The 19057-nt window shown below is 40.6% G+C and overlaps 1 protein-coding gene across 1 annotated transcript in view; it reads right to left on the reverse strand.

Annotated features, from left to right (window-relative positions):
- Positions 1–720: 720 nt before the first annotated feature.
- Positions 721–19057, reverse strand: part of RASAL3 (RAS protein activator like 3) — a 48154-nt gene continuing 29817 nt past the window's right edge. Inside the window, exons 13-19 of the mRNA XM_026679637.2 lie at positions 16848–17049; positions 15500–15603; positions 6842–7148; positions 6309–6431; positions 5236–5435; positions 4439–4514; positions 721–3909 (exon numbers count right to left, since the gene is read on the reverse strand). Of these exons, the coding sequence (XP_026535422.2) occupies positions 3787–3909; positions 4439–4514; positions 5236–5435; positions 6309–6431; positions 6842–7148; positions 15500–15603; positions 16848–17049 (1135 nt within the window). The 3' untranslated portion in view covers positions 721–3786. The remainder of the gene's footprint in view (positions 3910–4438; positions 4515–5235; positions 5436–6308; positions 6432–6841; positions 7149–15499; positions 15604–16847; positions 17050–19057) is intronic.

Raw genomic sequence — 19057 nt, forward strand, 5'->3', positions numbered from 1 at the left:
CAAGGGAAGTAAAACACAGGGGTATTTCAGAAGACATTATATATGAGAGGATTTGTTTTTAAACTGGGAGAAGATTAAAAGGCAACATTATTTAAAAATTCCAGTCTGGTTATCAACTATTGAAGCATTTTCATATCCAATAATATATAAAAAGGAACAAACAGTTAGATATGGTGAAATATTGAATAGAAAGGGTGAACTTAAATCTATGCAAGAACTAGAAGAACAAGGTATAAGGATGAATTGGTTTTCATATGTGCAAATACATTCTAGATATGACAAAGATCTTAAAACAGAAGGCTTTTATGATAAATTGACTGACAGATAAAATTTTGACAGGTACTGGTGAAAAAGTGATTAAAAAACTATATGGATATTTATTAGAGGTTAAGCTAGAAGAAGAGCAAGTTAAAGAAATGATGATTGCTTGGGGGGAAAATTCTGGATATGGGATTGATTTAGAGAAATGGCAAAAATTGTGGTCTCAAAATTACAAAATGACAATGTCAACAGCATATAAAGAAAATTTGTATAAGATCTTTTACAGGTGGCACCTGCCCCCGACGAAAATAGCAAGAATGTTTAAGAATAAATCCGAAAAATGTTGGAAATGTCATCAGATACTGGGTTCATATTACCAAATGTGGTGGACGTGTGCAGAAGCTAAAAGATACTGGACTAAAATCCACACGTTTGGGAAAAATGACAAAAAAACATATAGACTTTAAACCAGATATATTTTTATTGGGGATTTTACCGGAAATATACAGTAGAGAATTGAAATACTTGATTGTAAATGCATTAACAGTGGCTAGAATTGTATTTGCTAAAAATTGGAAAAACGAGAAAATACCAATGCAGAAGGAAGTTATCAAAAAAATAATGGAATGTGCCGAAATGAGTAAATTGACATTTGAAATTAGAGAACAAGAAGATAAACAATTTTATAAGGTATGGCAGGGGTGGGATTCTACCCATTCACACCTATTTGCTAGAACTGGTTGTTAACATGCTAAGCAGTTCGGAGAACCAGTTGTTAGAAGAAATTACTGGCCTAATCCTGTAAGGAAGGCAGGAAGGAAACATTCTGGTGTTGCTTACAGAAACTGCCTCTCCGTTAACCCTTTTTACATTCTTGGCAGGATTAGACTTCCTGTCTCTGGAACTTCTCTGGAGTTTCCCCCCCCCCTTTGCTGGTACTTTGCTTGTGTGGAGTGACCATTCAAAGTTACAATGGCACTGAAAAAAGTATACATATATGCTAGATTGATAATATGAGAATTTATACAAACTATAAGTGAGGATGGTTTTGTGCTTTATGTTTTGTTTGTGTATGTTTGTCTAAAATAAAAAATTCTTTAAAAAAACAACAACAATCTGAATCCTACTTCAGCCCATATTTTGCTGTAAACTTTCTGTTCCATCTCTCTGAAGTTATAAGAACCAAGTCAATTTTTTCATAATTTTCTATGCTGATACCATTTGTACAGTATACCATTTCAGGGCTTTTCTGCACTGCATCATTGAGCTGCTTTTTTCCCATGAGTAAACCAGGTGGAACTAAAGGTGGCTTAGGAAATCCCTTTCTGGGGATTTCAGACCCCTTCCTCTATTTTGGTCATGGCCATCTGGTATTCCCACAGTCCGATTGGAGAAATCCAATATGGGAAAATTTTTAAGAAAAAGAAAAGGCTGTGGGGCTTGGAGGGGAAAGGGCAGAAAGACGGTCAATTTCATCTGATTAAAAGCAAATAAACAAAAAAGCTGGCATTTTATTTTTTCATCAATATACTATTTAAAAAAACCCAAATTTTCTCCATACCAATGGCACCATTATGAAAGCACTGTCATGGAGGACAGTGACCAGGGGACGAGGTGTTCTTGCTCTGTGCCCAGGAGTTAAATGGGCAGGACGCTTTGACAAGAATGAAATGAAGCACAGCAGGTAGCATCTCTTGAACCAGCACAAGTGAAAAAAGGCTACTTTGTGACACATAGCAGAAAAAGAATAGGTGGAGGTGGCTTTCCTAGAGGAAAGTGAGCAGAGGGAAGACAACACGATGCATTCATGCTCTCAGAAATGGCTATACTTGCCCTGGGGTCAGCTGGCCATATGCATCAACCAGGTGATCAGCCTGCTTGGGACGGGTGAAGAGCCTTCTTCTTTGGTGCATGGTGCAGCAGGATGGTGGCAGACCATAACAACAGGTACTGGGCATCCCAGGGTAGGTAATAACATTTCATTAAGCCCCACTCCTCACATCACCTGGCTCAGATGGGCTTCAAAGGCAGGATAAAGAAATTGTCAGAATTTTCTGTGGAAGAAGGCAGCTCTTTGCACCTTTTATAGATAAAGCAAGAAAAAAAATAGCCCACAGGACACTCTCTTTCGTGTTTGCTTGAGATTTTTCTGGGCATAGAAGCAATTATTGCCTAAAATTTGCAAGACTGACCTTTATATGCCCTTAGACAACAAAAACAGGGATGCAATCACAGGTCTTGTCTGCACAGCCACACTTGATGAGCTTCCTCACTACCAGTGGAATATATGCTGGTGGAACAGTCACTGCACCAGAATCTGCCTTTCACCAAACCTCAGGATGGAGGCTGGTAGTGTTGTTTTTCAGGCAGTTTATTGGGCTATTTGGAGAGGTGGAACCCATTAGCAGCAGAACAGAGCTCTAGACTGCAAGCTGGTAATATACTTTGACCAACTATCCATGCAAGAGAAAAGCATGTGGGAAGTTGGGCTGGTAAGAGATGGTGAACTTGACAAGACCTAGGGAAGGCATCTCTTCATCCAACTATTGCTAAAGTTGCTTCAGGAAAAATTGCACAGGTTGCTGTAAGTTTTCTGTTTTTACCCTCGTAGTGTGTCACTTTCATCACCCCTGCTTGATACAGAGCACAACAATGGAAAGTGCATCCTTTACAGCACACACTTGCCTTATCTTGCAGCACCCTGCAGGGCAGGAGAAATGGTGTAGCAGGGTTGCACCTCTTCCTTCAGTTCCAAGCAGCTGAGAAGGAAGTAGCATGGAAAGGAACATCAGTCTCCCCCTCCCCCCAGCGCCTGAAACCACCTGACTGTACAGAAGGGAAAGTCCTCCTCCCCCACCTCATTCTCAACTGTAAACCACTAACACTTGGGGCTTTGGGATTGGAGTATTCACTGTCACAAAAGAGTATGCTGGGGGGAGAAGGAAGTGGGGAGGAAAGGAAAGAGCAAAGCTACATTAAAGAAACCTACATAGCAACAGAATTATCAACTCACTGAAAGCCCTCATTTGGCCTATTAGAGGTAAGGGAAAACTATTTCCCTGACCAAGCCACAAGCACTGAAAAGAAGTGCACAATAAAGGTGTCTGGCCTTTCTGGCAGCCATAGTACCAACAACTATGGATATATAGAGTCATATAGCCAACTGGAAGAGCCACATATTTCCAAGTTCTGGAGTCTCTTCATCCATAGGTTGGGAATGATCTGGAAGGGAGATATTCTTCCATTTTCTCCGGGAAAACATTTTCAAGCCAAGGCAGCTCTGCAGTGAGCATATGTACCCAGAAAACAGTAAATGGGGTATCTTTAAGCTGGAGGATGGAATGTGTGTGAATAAACGTTCAGGTAGACATGGATTGGAAGCTGCAGCAATGGCTGAATACTGTTGAGAACTCTTAACATGATGCTGTCCTTATTAGTGGAAGGCACGTTTTCCCATCCTCTTGACTTCTCTGGATTCCATACAAGAGCTGTGTGGGAAACATGGCTTTCCCATTCTCAGTCTTATTATCCACACAAGCCCTGAGAGTTGTTGCCGTAATGTGATTGGTTATCTCGATACCCCAGCATCTGGCTAACAGTACAGAAAAGCTGGTCATGGTCCCTTTCCATTGTGGAGAACTGCAAATCCTACAAGACACATGCTTGAGAGAGTCAGTCATGCTACACCATTTCTTAATCTAAAGCAAATATAGACCCTAGCCCCAACCCTAATCCCCAGGAAATAGGGTTGCCACCTCTGTGAGCATAAAAGGCTTAGTAGTATGAAGAAGTCAAGTATAAACTCAGGCACAGAAGCATTGTCCTATTGAAGTTCTCCCTGGAATGCATAATGGCATCTGACAGTAAACGGTCAAATGAAGCAACAGGGTGGATGCCACGGTGCAAACCCCACCCCTTCTGTATCTGCATGCAGTGTCAATGCACATACAAAAGGGGTGGGGTTTGCATTGTTTGCCCTAACTGCCATCTTCTCTTTTTTGACACCTCCGCTTCCCCAATGCTGCCATCCAGGTGGGATCTTAGCTAGCTCTGTGTTGGTTTTTCTGCCTATTGTTCATAATTCAGAACTGTCTTTCTGTTATTTACACAACACTTTCAATGGCCTTTGCATAGATTGGATCTCATTTGATACACATTGCCTCTGGTGGGATCTTACCAGTTGTTTGGCCTTCTCCTCACTCACTTGCAGCTTTTCATGATCCTTCTTCCAGCTGGCCTCTATGCAGGACATCCTGGAAAAACACAGCAGTCAAGTCTCCTTCAGATCTCACCACAGATCGGTTGTAGTTTCAACCCTTCTCCCCATTCCCTGCTAGTTATCCATTGACCCTCAAGATTCCCTTGGCAACAATTTGAGGGATGATAAAAGACAGAATAAAAAAGCAAACTGATAGCAAATCAAAGTTAGAATAACAAAGAGAAGTTCACATTAGCCTTTTCACTTTCTGTGTAAATGATACCTTTTCCACAATCTGAAACTTTCCAGATGTTCAGTCTATATAAGAATTATTCTCAGTGGCATAGCCAATTAGATACTTCATCAAACTGTGTTTTCCACTTCAAGGATTGTACTGCCCTGTTTGTTTGTTCTTCAGCCCAGCAGAAGACTTCAGCAGTAGATTGTAGCTCAGACCTGCTGGCCTTGCCATGGGAAATGCCAGGAAAGATCAGTCCATAGATGCTTACTTCACTTCATCAGCCCCAACCGCTTTTTACTTCCTGCTAGGCTCTTTGGCATAAATGGATTGGGCCCCAACGATGCCCTGCTGGATTCCTGGAACAGGAAACTTGGATTGTTCTCTTCCTTATCCCCTGCCATGGGATTTGCATTGCCTAATAAACAGGAACTTAGACATTGAATGGAATGAAAATTCCTATTGGGGCTAGCAGTCCCGCCACCCCCACCACATTTGACAGCATGTGCCTCTGGCTCCTGTTACTGGCTTCTCCTACCTGCTGCTGAGTTGTACCAAGCAAAGTTCTGTCTCTTCTAGCCTCTTGCCAAGAATCTCTTCTCGTTCTTGAAATCTGGCCTGTTCCTGCAGCAGTGCTTGATTCTGGGCAGACAATGACTTCACCTGATCCTCCAGGAGCTGCTGCTTGTCTCTGGCTGAACTCAGCTTCATTTGTAGCACTTCCATCTGCCTTGCATACTAGGGAGGGGGGCAGAGGGTAGGGTCAGTAATGAAGCTTAGAGTACCCCTGGGCTCAAGACTGTGCAAGGGCTCAAGATTAAGAGAATGAGGGGAAACTATGCAAGAACAGAGAAAAGCTGGATAAGGGGATGCTTTAGTCTCTTCTCATCATAATTGGGGAAGACTGCAATTATGTCTTAAGTCTTGAGAAAGTACTGGATTCAGTTGACAAGATAACTTCAGTAATACATTTTGCTGGAGCTACATATTTAGACTGTGTTGACCCACTATAAAATTGCAGCTTTGAGGATTTTCTTTCCTAGTCTCATCTTCCCCCAGTTAAAGGAAAGATTTGCAGGGTTACATTCTAGACATTGCTTTGTGTGAAGTTTCCCTAGTAAATTAGAATGGCTCTCTCTCGCTATGCTTGGACATAAGTTTGTTATTGCTATGATTCCTAACAACAGAAAAATATGTGAAGAACTGGGAAATGTAAACAGCTAAAAGTGTGATCCCCAAAGCAGGAGAACTGTATCTTAGGCTGATGCAGTCTCTTTCAGGAAAATTAACATGCAACAGATTTCCATTTCTTAAACTTCTTTAAGTTTAAGTGGCTATTGACCTGTCAAATCTAAGGCTCATTGACCAAGCATCCCCAATGAAGATAAGTCACTAAGAATAATATTGGTGAGATGGGTGGCTATATCAATTGGATAAATAAATAAATAGTCATTCATTATATTTATGGAATGATATCACTTTTTAAAAAGTTAATTTTGCTAGATGCATGCATTCTTTTCCATCATTTTTTCCCCCGGTGGATTTTTAATTAGGAATAGATTAACAGAAAACTAAGCATGTTGGTACTCCTCTAGGACATTCCTCCTATACCTGTTCCAGGGGTTGCATGGAGTATGGGCAATTTTGCATTGCTGATGCATCCTCTGAATGTCGTAACCAAGGGACTGATGGTTTCTGAGGCAGCGATACAGATGGGTGGAGCTTTGAGCATCCCTAAAGCAGAAGAACATTATTTGGTGAGTTTGAAGAGACCAAGAATCAGAGACTAATTACAGAGACATGGAAATACTTTAATCCACCTGCAATACAAAATGTCCTTTAAATAGAGCCTCCATGCTGAAAAACAAGGAGGATGATAAGAAAACCTCCCAGGTTTTAGAGCTCAGATGAAGAAATGTTGAGAAAGTCTGAATGGTGGACTTGAACATGTCTTCGCTGTCGAATTGGAGAGAGGGGGAGGGAGGGGGGGAAGGGAGGGTCTGCCTGGCCTCCTTATGGAAAAGCTTTTCCTTTCTGTTATAACAGCTTTCCATGAAATTGAAACTGGATGAAAGGGAGTTGTGGGCCATCAAGACCACATTTTAATATAGTAGTTGAGCAAACCTCTCCTAAACTCTGCTTACCTGAGATGCCTTGTGCCTGCCACTATTGCATGGAGAGGAGTCATAAGGTTGAGGGTTGCTGTCCTGACTGTCAACCACTTGCTCTATGCTACTCTGCTTGTGGAGACGTCGAGATGCCTTAGTCTGGGTTGGGACACTCTGAGTACGCTGCACTTTGCTCCTGCTTTTGGTTTGATGTAAAGGGGTCAGGGCTTCTTCTTTGCTTCTGTTCTTTTGGATGCTAGTCATAGACTGGCTCTTGATCAGAGGACTATACTTGCCCAGATCCCGTGGGGGCACAAACCCTAGTTTCTGTTTCTCAGTGTGCCTGAAACACAAAGAATGAGGAGTCAGCTGTGCAAAAGACATAGTAATTCAGAGGAATGCTGACAATCTCAATTCCAAATTAAGTCTTCAGACCCAAACTTGGCTCACACCTACACATCCTTACATTTAAAAAAAAATTGATTTCCTGTTGTTTACATTTTGTTAGTGCTTAATAAACATGATGTTGTCTGGGTTATTTAATTAACTTGATCCACATCTACACATCCTTATGTTTTGATGCAAAACTTCTCACATTCTGCATAATGGTTTCTCCATCCCATTTTCTTAACCCAGAGTACTTTTAGGGCAATTTCTGTGTGCTCTTAAATTATGGACACAGGCAGCTGGCCACAGGAAAGTGCAACCCACTAGTCCTTTAGCTGGCAGAAAAATATGCCATCATAAAATCTGCTATCCTGCCAGCAAAACCCCATTCTGCTATAGTAATCAGGTTCAAGAGGGGTCTTATCTTTATAGTTTCAATATGTACAATTAAGGAAAGGAAATGATGGCTCCCCCAGTTTTATTTACCCTCTCTCCACATGTTGCCTGCCAGCAGGAAAAACAGCTAACCTATCACTCTCCTTCACATGTGATGGGGTGGGAACAGATGTTGTCACATCCACCACCTTCAGCTTGGTGCCTTGCTAGCATTCTGCCATCAATCAGGGAAGGGCGGAGGGAACAAATGGGCAATAAAGCTGTATACCTTTATGATGAAAAATTGGGGGGGTGGACTGACAGTTGAGGAAGAACAGAGCGGTTTGGAATCTGGTTCTTGGCAGTGCCAGATTGGCTACACATGGATGGACCATCGGGGGAGGTCTAGGGAGGACCAAAGAATTAGTTCTGTATTGGTGCGCAGGAACTTTAGATGCCGCTTGACTCTAATGCAATCAGCATCTCTTACTAAAAGTGCCTTTTCACTTCAACCAAATGGACTTGAGATTTTACTTCCCTAAGGGATCACACTGCGGCTGGTCCGACATTAAGCAGAATCTGCAATTGTGGTCAACCTGGAGACCACACGCACCCACCCTCCCACTGCATTATTTTGTTAAAGGACTAGGTTGCTCAGCTGAATAATTCCTGGCTGGTGGTCAGAAAACCATTGGAGGAAGCAAGAGAGACTTATAAAAAACATGCAGATAAAAAATGGACAAAGCCAAAAGACTTTAAAATAGGGAACCGGATCTCCTCTCCACAAAATACCTGCAGTCCAGACAGCCTTCCAAAAAACTGGAACCTAAATACATGGACACTTTCCCCATCAAAAGGATCATGAACCCAGTCACAGTTGAACTCAAACTGCTGAAATCCCTTAGGCACATTCACCCAATTTTCCATTGTAGTGTACTAAAGTTGGAAAATCTGTCCCCTCTGCACCCAATGCTGCCTCTGGCATCTGAGCCACTCGTGATTGAGGTGGAACAACATTTTGAAATTAAGGACATTTTTGATTCTCATAAAAACCAAGGAAAACTCCAGTATTTAGTTGCATGGAAAGATTTTCCTCCCTCCAAAACTGAATGGGTTAAGCAGCTTAAAGCAGCCAAACTCCTCAAATACTTCCATAATCAATATTGTGATAAACCAAAATAACTCAGTTATCTAACCATACATCTACTTTGTTTCTCTCTCTATCTCTTGTGTCTTTTCATTTGTTTTATAGGACTGATGTACTTGTCAAGGGGGGGCAGCATGTCAGATCCACCACCTTCAGCTTGGTGCCTTGTTGACATTCTGCCATCAATCAAGGAAGGGAAGTGGGAACAAATGGGCAAAAATTCTGTATACCTTATGATGGGAAATTAGGAGGGGAAATTGACAAATGAGGAAGAACAGAGTGTTTTGGATTCTGGTTCGTACTGGGGTGCTAGCATTTTCAAGGTGTTTACCCTGAGAATGGAATTTCACCAGCCCAAACACCTCAGTGTTTCCCAAAACATCTTGGCAGTGCCAGATTGTTGAGGTAATTCCCCATTAGGAGAATGAGTGCATACAGGGAGATGTATTTGAGAGTAGTGTTTGAATAATACACAAATAGCACACAGATACACTGTACATTAAATGTAGGTTTTTACTTCCAGAAAGGTTTAAAGCAAAATCCAAAATAAGCAATCCAAAGTCAATCACAAGTAAATCAGTCAGTTTTCAATCCAGGGATAATCCAGTAACAAAGTCCAGTGTCAAAAACAGTTCAGTAACAGACTTACATTAAATCCAGCAATATCAGTCAATTAGGAAAAATGGAGGAACGGCAATACTTTCCAACAGAAGGAAACAGAGATACACTCATGCTCTCTTCTGAGACTCAGACCAAACAACCCAGGTTTCTGGCTCCATCTTATGGTCGTTTGAGAAACCACACCTAATTACAGTTTTGCATTTTCTTAAAGATACAGTTTTAAAATGTTTATCCTGGTTTATATATTTCTAACCCAAATACCTGTTAGGTGACTTGTATTCCTAACACAGATTAGCTACATAAAGTTTACTTTAGTTTAGTTTAATTTATTGTCATTGCACCTCGTACAACGAAATCAAACACCATCTTCAGTGCACATCATGACCATGACCATGAAAATAAACACAAACACACATCCTTCACCCTTCACACATTGAACCGAAAACCCCCGACACCACACCAACACTGCACTATACAGCAGAATTCAAAAGAGCTACTGCCCTGGGATAGAAGCTGTTTTTCAGCCTAGTTGTCCTTGTTTTTATTATTCTGTACTGTCTGCCAGATGGTAATAGTTCAAAAAAAGGGTTCCCAGGATGAGATGGATCTTTGAGAATGTTTTGAACTTTCTTTTTTTTGTGTGTGTGTGTAAATTTTATTTGAGTTTTCACAAAGAGAAAAAAACAAAACAAATAAAACATCTTTTTTTAAAGTAGCGTAATCCCGGGTTACATTTCTTCGTACAGACACAAATTCAGGTTCATGCTCATTTTTATATTCTATTCCATATCTTATTACTATTTTACATTTTCTGCATAGCTTCTCCCCTCTTTTAATTTTCTCAATTTTATTTTAATTATCTCATCTCAATTCAAATCATTGTATTTATATTTTTTGTCTGTCCTGTTTCAATTATCTATTATCTTTTCTCATTAAACAAAATTTCTCCTGTAGTTACTGATTGGAGTATGACTGACGCCTTTATATCTTTTCCCTAAAGTTGTAACATTCAATATAATACATAACTTCCATTCGGATTCTGCTTGGTACATTCTTAAAATACACACTGTATTCTTAAAAAAAGAAAAAAATTATAAATATATATAATTAAAACAACATTCCATTCCAATTCAATTATATCATTAATATTAATATTCATTAAAGTCTTAACATCTTTAACATTACTTTTCAATTAAATATCATACTTCTATGGGAACAATTATAAGCTTTCCATAGTTAATTCCCCCCATTCACTTATATTTTATAAAACATTAACTAATTAAAATGTTCCCGTTCCTTCCTAATTCAATTTTCTCATTTATTTTATTTCACTTATTTTATTCACAAACATTTCACTAAATTACACTAACTATTTTATCCCTCATTTTAATCATACGTTGTTTCCAATTTTCTAAAGTTATTTCTATTACTAATATAACAATACAATCTTATGTACCTTTACAGAATCCCTTTTTCAGTTAGATTTTCACCCATTATTTCTAAATAGGTCCTGTTTCTCTATATCTTGCTCCAGTCCTTTGTAACTTCTTTTCCTTTTCTTCTTCCCTCTCTTCTTCTCTCTCCCCTTTTTATCCCCTTGTCTCTCTACCTCTATTTCTCTCTTCTGTATTCCCCCTTTCTGTTGCTTTCCAGTGTTATACTTATTTTTTGAATTATTTTTCTTTTCTTTGGTTGTTTTTTTAAGTCTTAAATTCTCCATTCTCTTTCCCCCACTTTCCTTTTTCTTCCCCACATAAAATTGCTTGTTCATTAAAGATGGCTTCTTCTTTGTCCCAGTCTTCTTGTTTTGCAGTCTTTTCTTGTTGTTTCTCATAGTTCCAAATCTCCATTTCTAGGAATTGAAAAACGAAGCCAAAAGAACCCTTCCCTTCTTGTGCATCTTCTTTGTACTTTTTAAGTTCCATTTTCAATTCATCCAGAAGTGGTGCCATTGTATAAATTTTTAAACAACCACCCGATTGATTTTAGTCATTCAAATATAATAACCAAAAATCCAAAGATCATCAAATAATCCAAATACATGCAAGCTGTTTCTTTTTTGCTCTTTTTTTCACTTTTTCTTCCTGGGGTTACTATTTAGTTGCAAAGTTTCAGTTAAAATGTATCTTTTAGAAGTCTTGTTGAAGTTTTACTGTAGATTCTTTTTAATTCCAGGCAGTCTCCTCCCTCTTCCAGATCCTGTCCTTATTCTTTTTCTCTCCCTTCCTGCTATGAAAAAGAAAGCTTTTAATGTCCAGAAATCTTTATTATCCCTTTGGCATTTTGTTTTATTTTCAGCTTAATTGCCTATTGATGCCAAAGCGGATTTTTCTGATTTCTGATTTAAGTCTCTTAGTTGTCAGTATAGGGAAGGAGAGAGAAGAAAGAAAAAGCCAAACCTTTCCCTTTTCACTTTCCTTCACTGCTTCCGACTCTTCTTTGGAAGCGATGTTATTTTTTGTAAATTTAAATTCCAGGGTATCTTGGTTGTTGCTTTTACAATTTAACCCGGTCAGCCAAAACTTTCACTTCTTATCTTCCTCCTGCCCATTCTTTTCCGGTCGAGTTCTTCTTTGTAGTGGCCATTTCTGACCACCGCTGCAACCGCCTTTGGTAAAGGGAGTAATGGCCAGCTGAGGAGGAGAGATGCAGCTCTCCTTGACCCTGCTGGTGGTCTCCCCCCTCTTCACCACCTCTACGGGGTGGCTTAGCCCCGAAACCAGCTGGCTCGGGGCGCTCCAGCGGTAAGCCCAGACAGAAACCGTGCACGATCGCGGGTTTCTGTCTGTCGCCGAAGCCCTTCAAACCGGAAGTCGAGAATGTTTTGAACTTTCTTAAGGCAGCGTGAGCTATAAAGTTGTTCCAAAGAGGGGGAGGGCAACCAATGATCTTCTGGGCAATGACATTAACCCTCTGGAGCGCTTTCCTATCTGCCACTGTGCAATTGGCAAACCATACAGAGGTGCAGTAAGTTAAAATGCTCTCTATGGTGCAGCAGTAGAAGGTCACCAGCAGTTTTTCATTCAGTGAAGTCTCAGGTAGTATAATCTCTGCTGGGCCCTTTTGACCAGTGCTGCAATGTGAGCACCCCAGGTCAGGTCCTCTTTTATGGTAACACCCAGAAACTTAAAACTGGCCACTTGCTCCACTCAGTCTCCATTGATAAGCAAGGGCTGGATGTCTGATCTGTTCCTTCTATAATCCACTATAAGCTCCTTGGTCTTATTGGTGTTGAAGACCAAGTTATTGTCTCCACACCACGAAAGCAACTGGTCCACCTCATCTCGGTAGGCAGACTCATCCCCCTGGAGATAAGTCCCACCACTGTTGTATTATCTGCAAATTTAGCAATAGTATTACTAGCGTGAGTGGGAATGCAGTCATGCACATAAAGAGTATAGAGTAAAGGACTCAACACGCAACCCTGTGGTGTACCAGTGTTAAGAATAAGGGCGGAAGACATATGATTACCTAATCTGACCCTCTGTGAGCGGCCAGACAGGAAATCCATAATCCAAAGGCAGACTGAATTAGAAAGCCCAAGGTCCAGAAGTTTAGACACTAGTCTATGTGGAAGAATTGTGTTAAACGCAGAACTAAAATCCACAAAAAGCATCCTCACATAGCCCCCACTGCTGTTCTAGATGAGTCAGAGCAGTGTGAAGAGTGATGGCAAAAGCATCCTCTGTAGATCTATTTTTTTCTGTATGCAAACTGGTGTTTATCAAATGTATGTGGAAGACCAGAAATGATGTGCCAGCAGACCAATTTCTCAAAGCACTTCATGATTATAGGAGTGAGTGCCACTGGTCTGTTATCATTGAGGTTACTGATAGGGAACTTCTTTGCCAGCGGAACAATGGTGGAAGCCTTCAGACAAGATGGAATAGCGGACTGGGATAAAGGCTGATTGAAGATCCTGGTGAAGACTCCAGCCAACTGATCAGCACAGTCTTTAAGCACTTGGCGAGAGATACCATCAGGACTGGCAGCCTTTCTAGGATCTACAGCCCTCAGAATGCTCCTCACCTCCTGTTCCTCCACATGAGGTGGGGCTGCAATTGGCTGGTGGTTGTATTTTATCTGTCTCTGATGTCTCCACTTCAAAGCGAGCAAAGAAATGATTCAGTTCCTCTGCCAATGAAGCATCCCCCTCAGCAGGGATGACATTGGTCGGTTGATGGTTTGTAATTTGTTGAATCCATCGCCACACCTTCCTCATGTTATTGCTATAAAAATTATCCTCAATCTTCCTCTTATACTCAGTCTTGGCCTTCCGAATACCTTTCTTCAGATTAGCTCTGGCAACACTATATCTTGCCCCATCACCGGACCTAAAGGCCTTGATCCTGTCACACAAGAGGCGCTGGACTTCCTTGATCATCCAGGGTTTCTGATTGGGATAGATCCTAATAGGTTTATCCACAGTGATAGTATCTATGCAGTGTTTGATATAGCACAGAACAGTTGCAGTGTGCTCCTCTAGGTCAGGCTGGTAAAAGATGTCCCAATTTGTGTTCTCAAAACAATCCTGAAGTTGTTGGGAAGCATCTTCTGGCCAAGATTTCACTGTCTTTATTATAGGCAGAGCCCGTCTCCTAAGAGGGATGTACGCTGGTGCTAAAAGCAGTGACATATGGTCTGATTGTCCCAAATGTGGTAATTGTATAACTTTATAGCCATGTTTGATGTTGGTATATGCTTTGTCCAATATGTTTGCTCCTCTAGTAGCACACTTAACATGCTGATAGAATGTAGGGAGTACTTCTTTTAAATCAACTTGATTAAAGTCCCCCACTATTATATGCACAGCATCAGGATATTTATTCTGCTGATTACTAACAATGTTATACAAGAATCCCAAAGCTATGGTAGTATTGGCATCAGGTGGGACATCGACTGCAGTAATCAAAACCACGCTGAATTCCCGCGGAAGATATATGGGTCTACATTTAAGAGTCATATACTCCAGATCCATGAAGCAGTGGCTGTCTACAGTCTTTGTATTGATACACCAGCTTTTGTTCACATAAAGGCTTAAACCTCCTCCTTTGATCTTGTCAGAATCTCTACTCCTGTCCTACCAGTGAGCTATGTAGCCTTCTAGCTCAACAGCTGCATCTGGAATGAGTGAATGAAGCCAAGTTTCTGTGATTAGCAAAACACAGCAGTTCTTGATGAATTTTGTCTGTAGCCTTAATTCATCCATTTTGTTAGTCAGAGATCTTGCATTGGTAAGAAATATACTTGGAATTGAAGGCTTGTGTGGAAACTTACTCAGCCTAAAGAAAACCCCAGCACGGCATCCTCTCTTCCTCTTCCTGTTCCTCTTTCTCCGCATCTTCCTACAGTGATAGTGATCCATGGCTCCCCCAGGAGCCTAGCTGCCTCCTTTGGTATATTATGAGAATGTATAAAATCATCCGTAATAGCCTTTTCACATTTCAGTCCAATTTGTAACAAGGCTTGTTGACTATAGATGCTCTTTGCCCCACAGGATTCAATCAAGGAAAGGATCCAAAACACACAGAGAATCATACACACCATACATGAAAGGTGGAGTGGTTAGCCGCAGCATCCATGTGCACAGCCATCTTGAAAACTGCTTGTTGGACTATCGGGGGAGGGCTAGGGAGGACCAAAGGATTAGCTCTGTATTGGTGCATGGGAACGTTAGATTCCGCTTGACTTTAATGCAATCAGCATTAAAGTACCTTTTCACTTCAACCAAATGGAGTTGAGATTTTACTTCCCTAGGAGATCAGACTGGGGCAGGTCTGACAGATGTTAGACAAGTACTTTGAGCAGTGAATTTGCCTTCTTTCAAATTGCCAAACATGTTACAGATATTACACCACATTTCTGATGAAAAAAATTAGGCTACCTTTGAATACAACTGGATTGTATGGGGTAGTTTTTTGTTTTTGTTTTTTGTTTGAAAGGTTGGGCTAACAAGTGCAGAGGAGCGCACAGGGGAACAGTTCAGAACAAGTGATAAGTAAGATCCATCCTCCATTAGTGCTATAAGGAGGCCATAGGGCAGGAGGCTAAAGTTGAAGGAGGCTAAAGGGCACTGCTTTCCCAAAGGGATAAAAAGAGGAGATAAAACATTCCTTGTCAACCCCCAAGGACCACATGTCACCTTTGGTGGTGCCATTCATTACCTCTCCTCCATGTGAGGCCCAAGAAGAATGGAGACAGGCACAGGGGTTCCCTCTTGGATGGCCTGGAGGATTGCTGGCAGAGGCTGCAGTTTCTCCTGGGTCCACTTGTAAATAGAAGAATAGAAAGGGTCTACATAAAGAACTTGGCCAGATTAATGGTAGAAATTGCTTTCAGTTTGGCCAAAGGCTGATCTATTTTCTATCCCTTGCATTTATACATCTACACCTATACTTATTTCTTATACTGTATATTTAAATTCACACCTACCAACTTGAGCATACTTTTAAAAGTATGTGATGCCTTGGACAATTTGTCTGCATCCCTCCCTTGCAAACCTTATTGCAGAGTCCTCTCTTCACAGTTGATTTTAATGGCAAATGGATCTCCTACTCAGATGAAGAAGAACATCTTTGGCAGTCTACCAGCTGAAGACTGTCAACTGTTCATTTAAAAAAATACTTGAAAAAAGTCTTAGAGGGTCTAACAGAGTCAGCATCACTGAAAAGGGCAGTCGAGGAGAGTTACCCACATCTACCCATCTTCCTCTCTTCAAGAACCACATTGGGTAGAAGAGAAATGGAATTCCTGGAACAGTCCCAAGGCTATAGAGAAGACTTCTTGTAGGGGCTCATTTTCAGTTATCCTCTATTCTCATGACATGGCTGGTTGGAAAAGGTTAGTTTAGGTCCCAAGGCTGTTGTATGAATCCCCTGTAACTCAATGCTGATCTGGTGTTTTCCCAATATACTATTGGGCCTTCTGTTTTCCCTTCCTCTGATCTCATTTGCAATTGCAATTAATGTATGGAGTAAAGTTCTTAATGTGCAACATGCAGACAACAAGTGCTCAAAACCAATGCCAGAAGACTTTGATTTGAGACAATAGTTGGTGGCTTGAGCCTTAAATTTTAACATGTTTCTGTCTTTTTATTTTATAGATTTTATTAAGTTTCTCTAGAAGATAAAAATTACAGAAAAAGACAAATGTTAGAGAACTGAGAAAAAAAGAGAAATTGCAAAGAAAGAGAAAAAATGGTAGTGATTTCTGACTTAACACAGCGCAGTAAAATACAAATAAATTACAACCTCAACTTTGCATTTCCCAATATTTTAAACCATTTCTATAATAGCAAAAATCATCAAAACCTAAAATCAAATTTTCATTTTTTCAGTTTCAAGTAAAAAGTCCATAGAAGTACCTGTTTCTGTGTTGTTTCTGCATATGAACAGGTCTAACCATTGTGGATGTGATGCAAAAAAAAGTTTGTGCGGCATCTTGCCACTAGAGGGAAGGCTTGTTTATCATGAGAATTCCCTCCCAACCAACCCCCTCAAGAGTAGCTGATACCTGTTCCAGAGTGGAGAAGATGTTGCAGAGCAAGGAGTGAAGGATGGACAATTCCAGGGCCAGGTCAATTGAGTCATTATAGGCACTCAATGCTATGGTACTACCAGGGCTTGAAACACTGCTGAGAAATGATTTCATGGTATACCAGTTGTGCTGAAGAAACTCATTCATGAAACTCATATAGGCCTCCTTTTCCCCAAACCTATGGGAAATGAAATACCATGTCACTGTAATGGAGAGAGGTATGGCTGAGCCCTGAATTCAGAGATCCATTCCTTTTGCCACTGGTCCTACTGGCCAGATGGAGGATTTATACAATTCCTGCTGAGACAATCCATTTAATCTGAACCAGGGAAGTCAATGGATTCCCCTGTATCAGGCTGCCAATGGAGTGCAACTGGCTAATATAAAGCTGCTCAGCTCTTGCCTTCTGGTCCAATAATTGCACCATGAGATCTTCCCTGCTCTTTCAGCTTAACTCCTGCCTTTTCTTGAGTAGATGGTGTCTTGCAGCATAGATGCCAAAACCTAAAATATCATATATATTTAGGTTTGACACCCCAGAGCCAGCCTTAAATACCATAATAATATTTGAAGGCCTTGTATACAGGTAAGGTTTTGCAGAAAGGGTCATAGGAACCTAAGTTTTGTCTCATTTCCCCAGGCATTATGATGGTCCCGGAACTGGGCTGAGAACAGTTTGGTTCCCAGCCCTGCCATAGAATCATTGTCTAAACAACTTATCTCTGTATACTTAATTAGTTAACAGAGGGATACAATCAAGATTAAATGAGGTACTAATATTACTCTATAAAGCCTTATAAAGCCACACCTAGAGTACTGCATCCAGTTTTGTTTACCACACTATAAAAAAGATGTTGAGACTCTAGAAAGACAGAAGGTACAGATTAACAGTTGGAAGGGGCCTTGTAGTCCTCATCTAGTCCAACTCCCGCCCCCATCCCCAAGTAGACTCTACACCATTTTTGACAGATGGCAGTCCAGTCTCTTTTTGAAAGATTCTAGCAATGAAGCTGCCACAACTTCTGAAAGCAAGCTGAGTGGAAGGTTGGAAGGTTCTATTCGATTCTATTCTGTTCTGTTCTATTCTATTGGAAACACAGGACTCGTTCTCACTCTCTCACACACACAGACACACACAAATCACAGGCACTATTTTCTAGATTAGGAGTTCTGGGATTTTTTAAAAAAGTAATAGTTTCTGTGACTGAAAACAATTGGAACTCCCCCCCCCCCCACGACCTTGTTCCTCATAAGGCCACTATAAGCCTAAGAAGAACCCAGCTAGATTAAACAAACATCCCAGCTATTCAGCACATCTTTAATGTTGTACTGTGCCAACCAGAGGTTGATGGGAAACTCCCAAAGCAAGGACAAATGTAGTAGGTCTGTTTTGTATCCTACAATTGTGGATGTAGCAGGTGGTCTACAATTGTATAGATTTAAAAGAGAGCAGAGAAACTCATGGACAATGGAGACCAATAATGGCTATCTATCTGAATTACCTGGAAGAAAAAATATCATTATGACTGCAATATCAACATAGTCATATGGAGCTAAGTACACTTTAGCATGGTTAAAGATTCAGGTAATCAGATTTAAATTATTGTACATTATATCATTATTAACAGGTAGGAGACCTCAAAATCCTAATTGCCAATTCATTAAAAGGAGAGAAAAATAGGACTATCATTTTTCTTGTATTTTTTTCCCTACATCCCCACTTTAAAAAGTGTTTTTCTGACATCTTGGACTGATATTAGTTATGAGGGTTTTTTAAAATTGTACTTTGCTATGTTATACATTAAATTAAACAATAATCATATTTTTGCATAGTTCCATACAGGGGTGGGATTCAAATTTTTTAACAACCAGTTCTGTGGGCGTGGCTTAGGTGGTCATATTATTGGCTGGGTGTGGCCAACTCAATATCACTCACATTGAGGCACGCATCTCCTCGCCTGGCCTCTCATGAATGTGGGGATGTTGCAACAGTCGTAAGTGTGAAAAATGGTCATAAGTCACTTTTTTCAGTGCCATTGTAACTTTGAATGGTCACTCCACACAAACAAAGTACCAGCAAAGGAGGGGGAAAAAACTCCAGAGAGGTTCCAGAGACAGGAAGTCTAGTCCTGCCAAGAATGTAAAAAGGGTTAACAGAGAGGCAGTTTCTATAAGCAACACCAGAA

This window comes from Notechis scutatus, chromosome 2 (genome assembly GCF_049901735.1).
Source record: "Notechis scutatus isolate UNSWTSFEM ecotype Mainland chromosome 2, rNotScu1.2, whole genome shotgun sequence".
Classification (NCBI taxonomy): Eukaryota; Metazoa; Chordata; class Lepidosauria; order Squamata; family Elapidae; genus Notechis; species Notechis scutatus.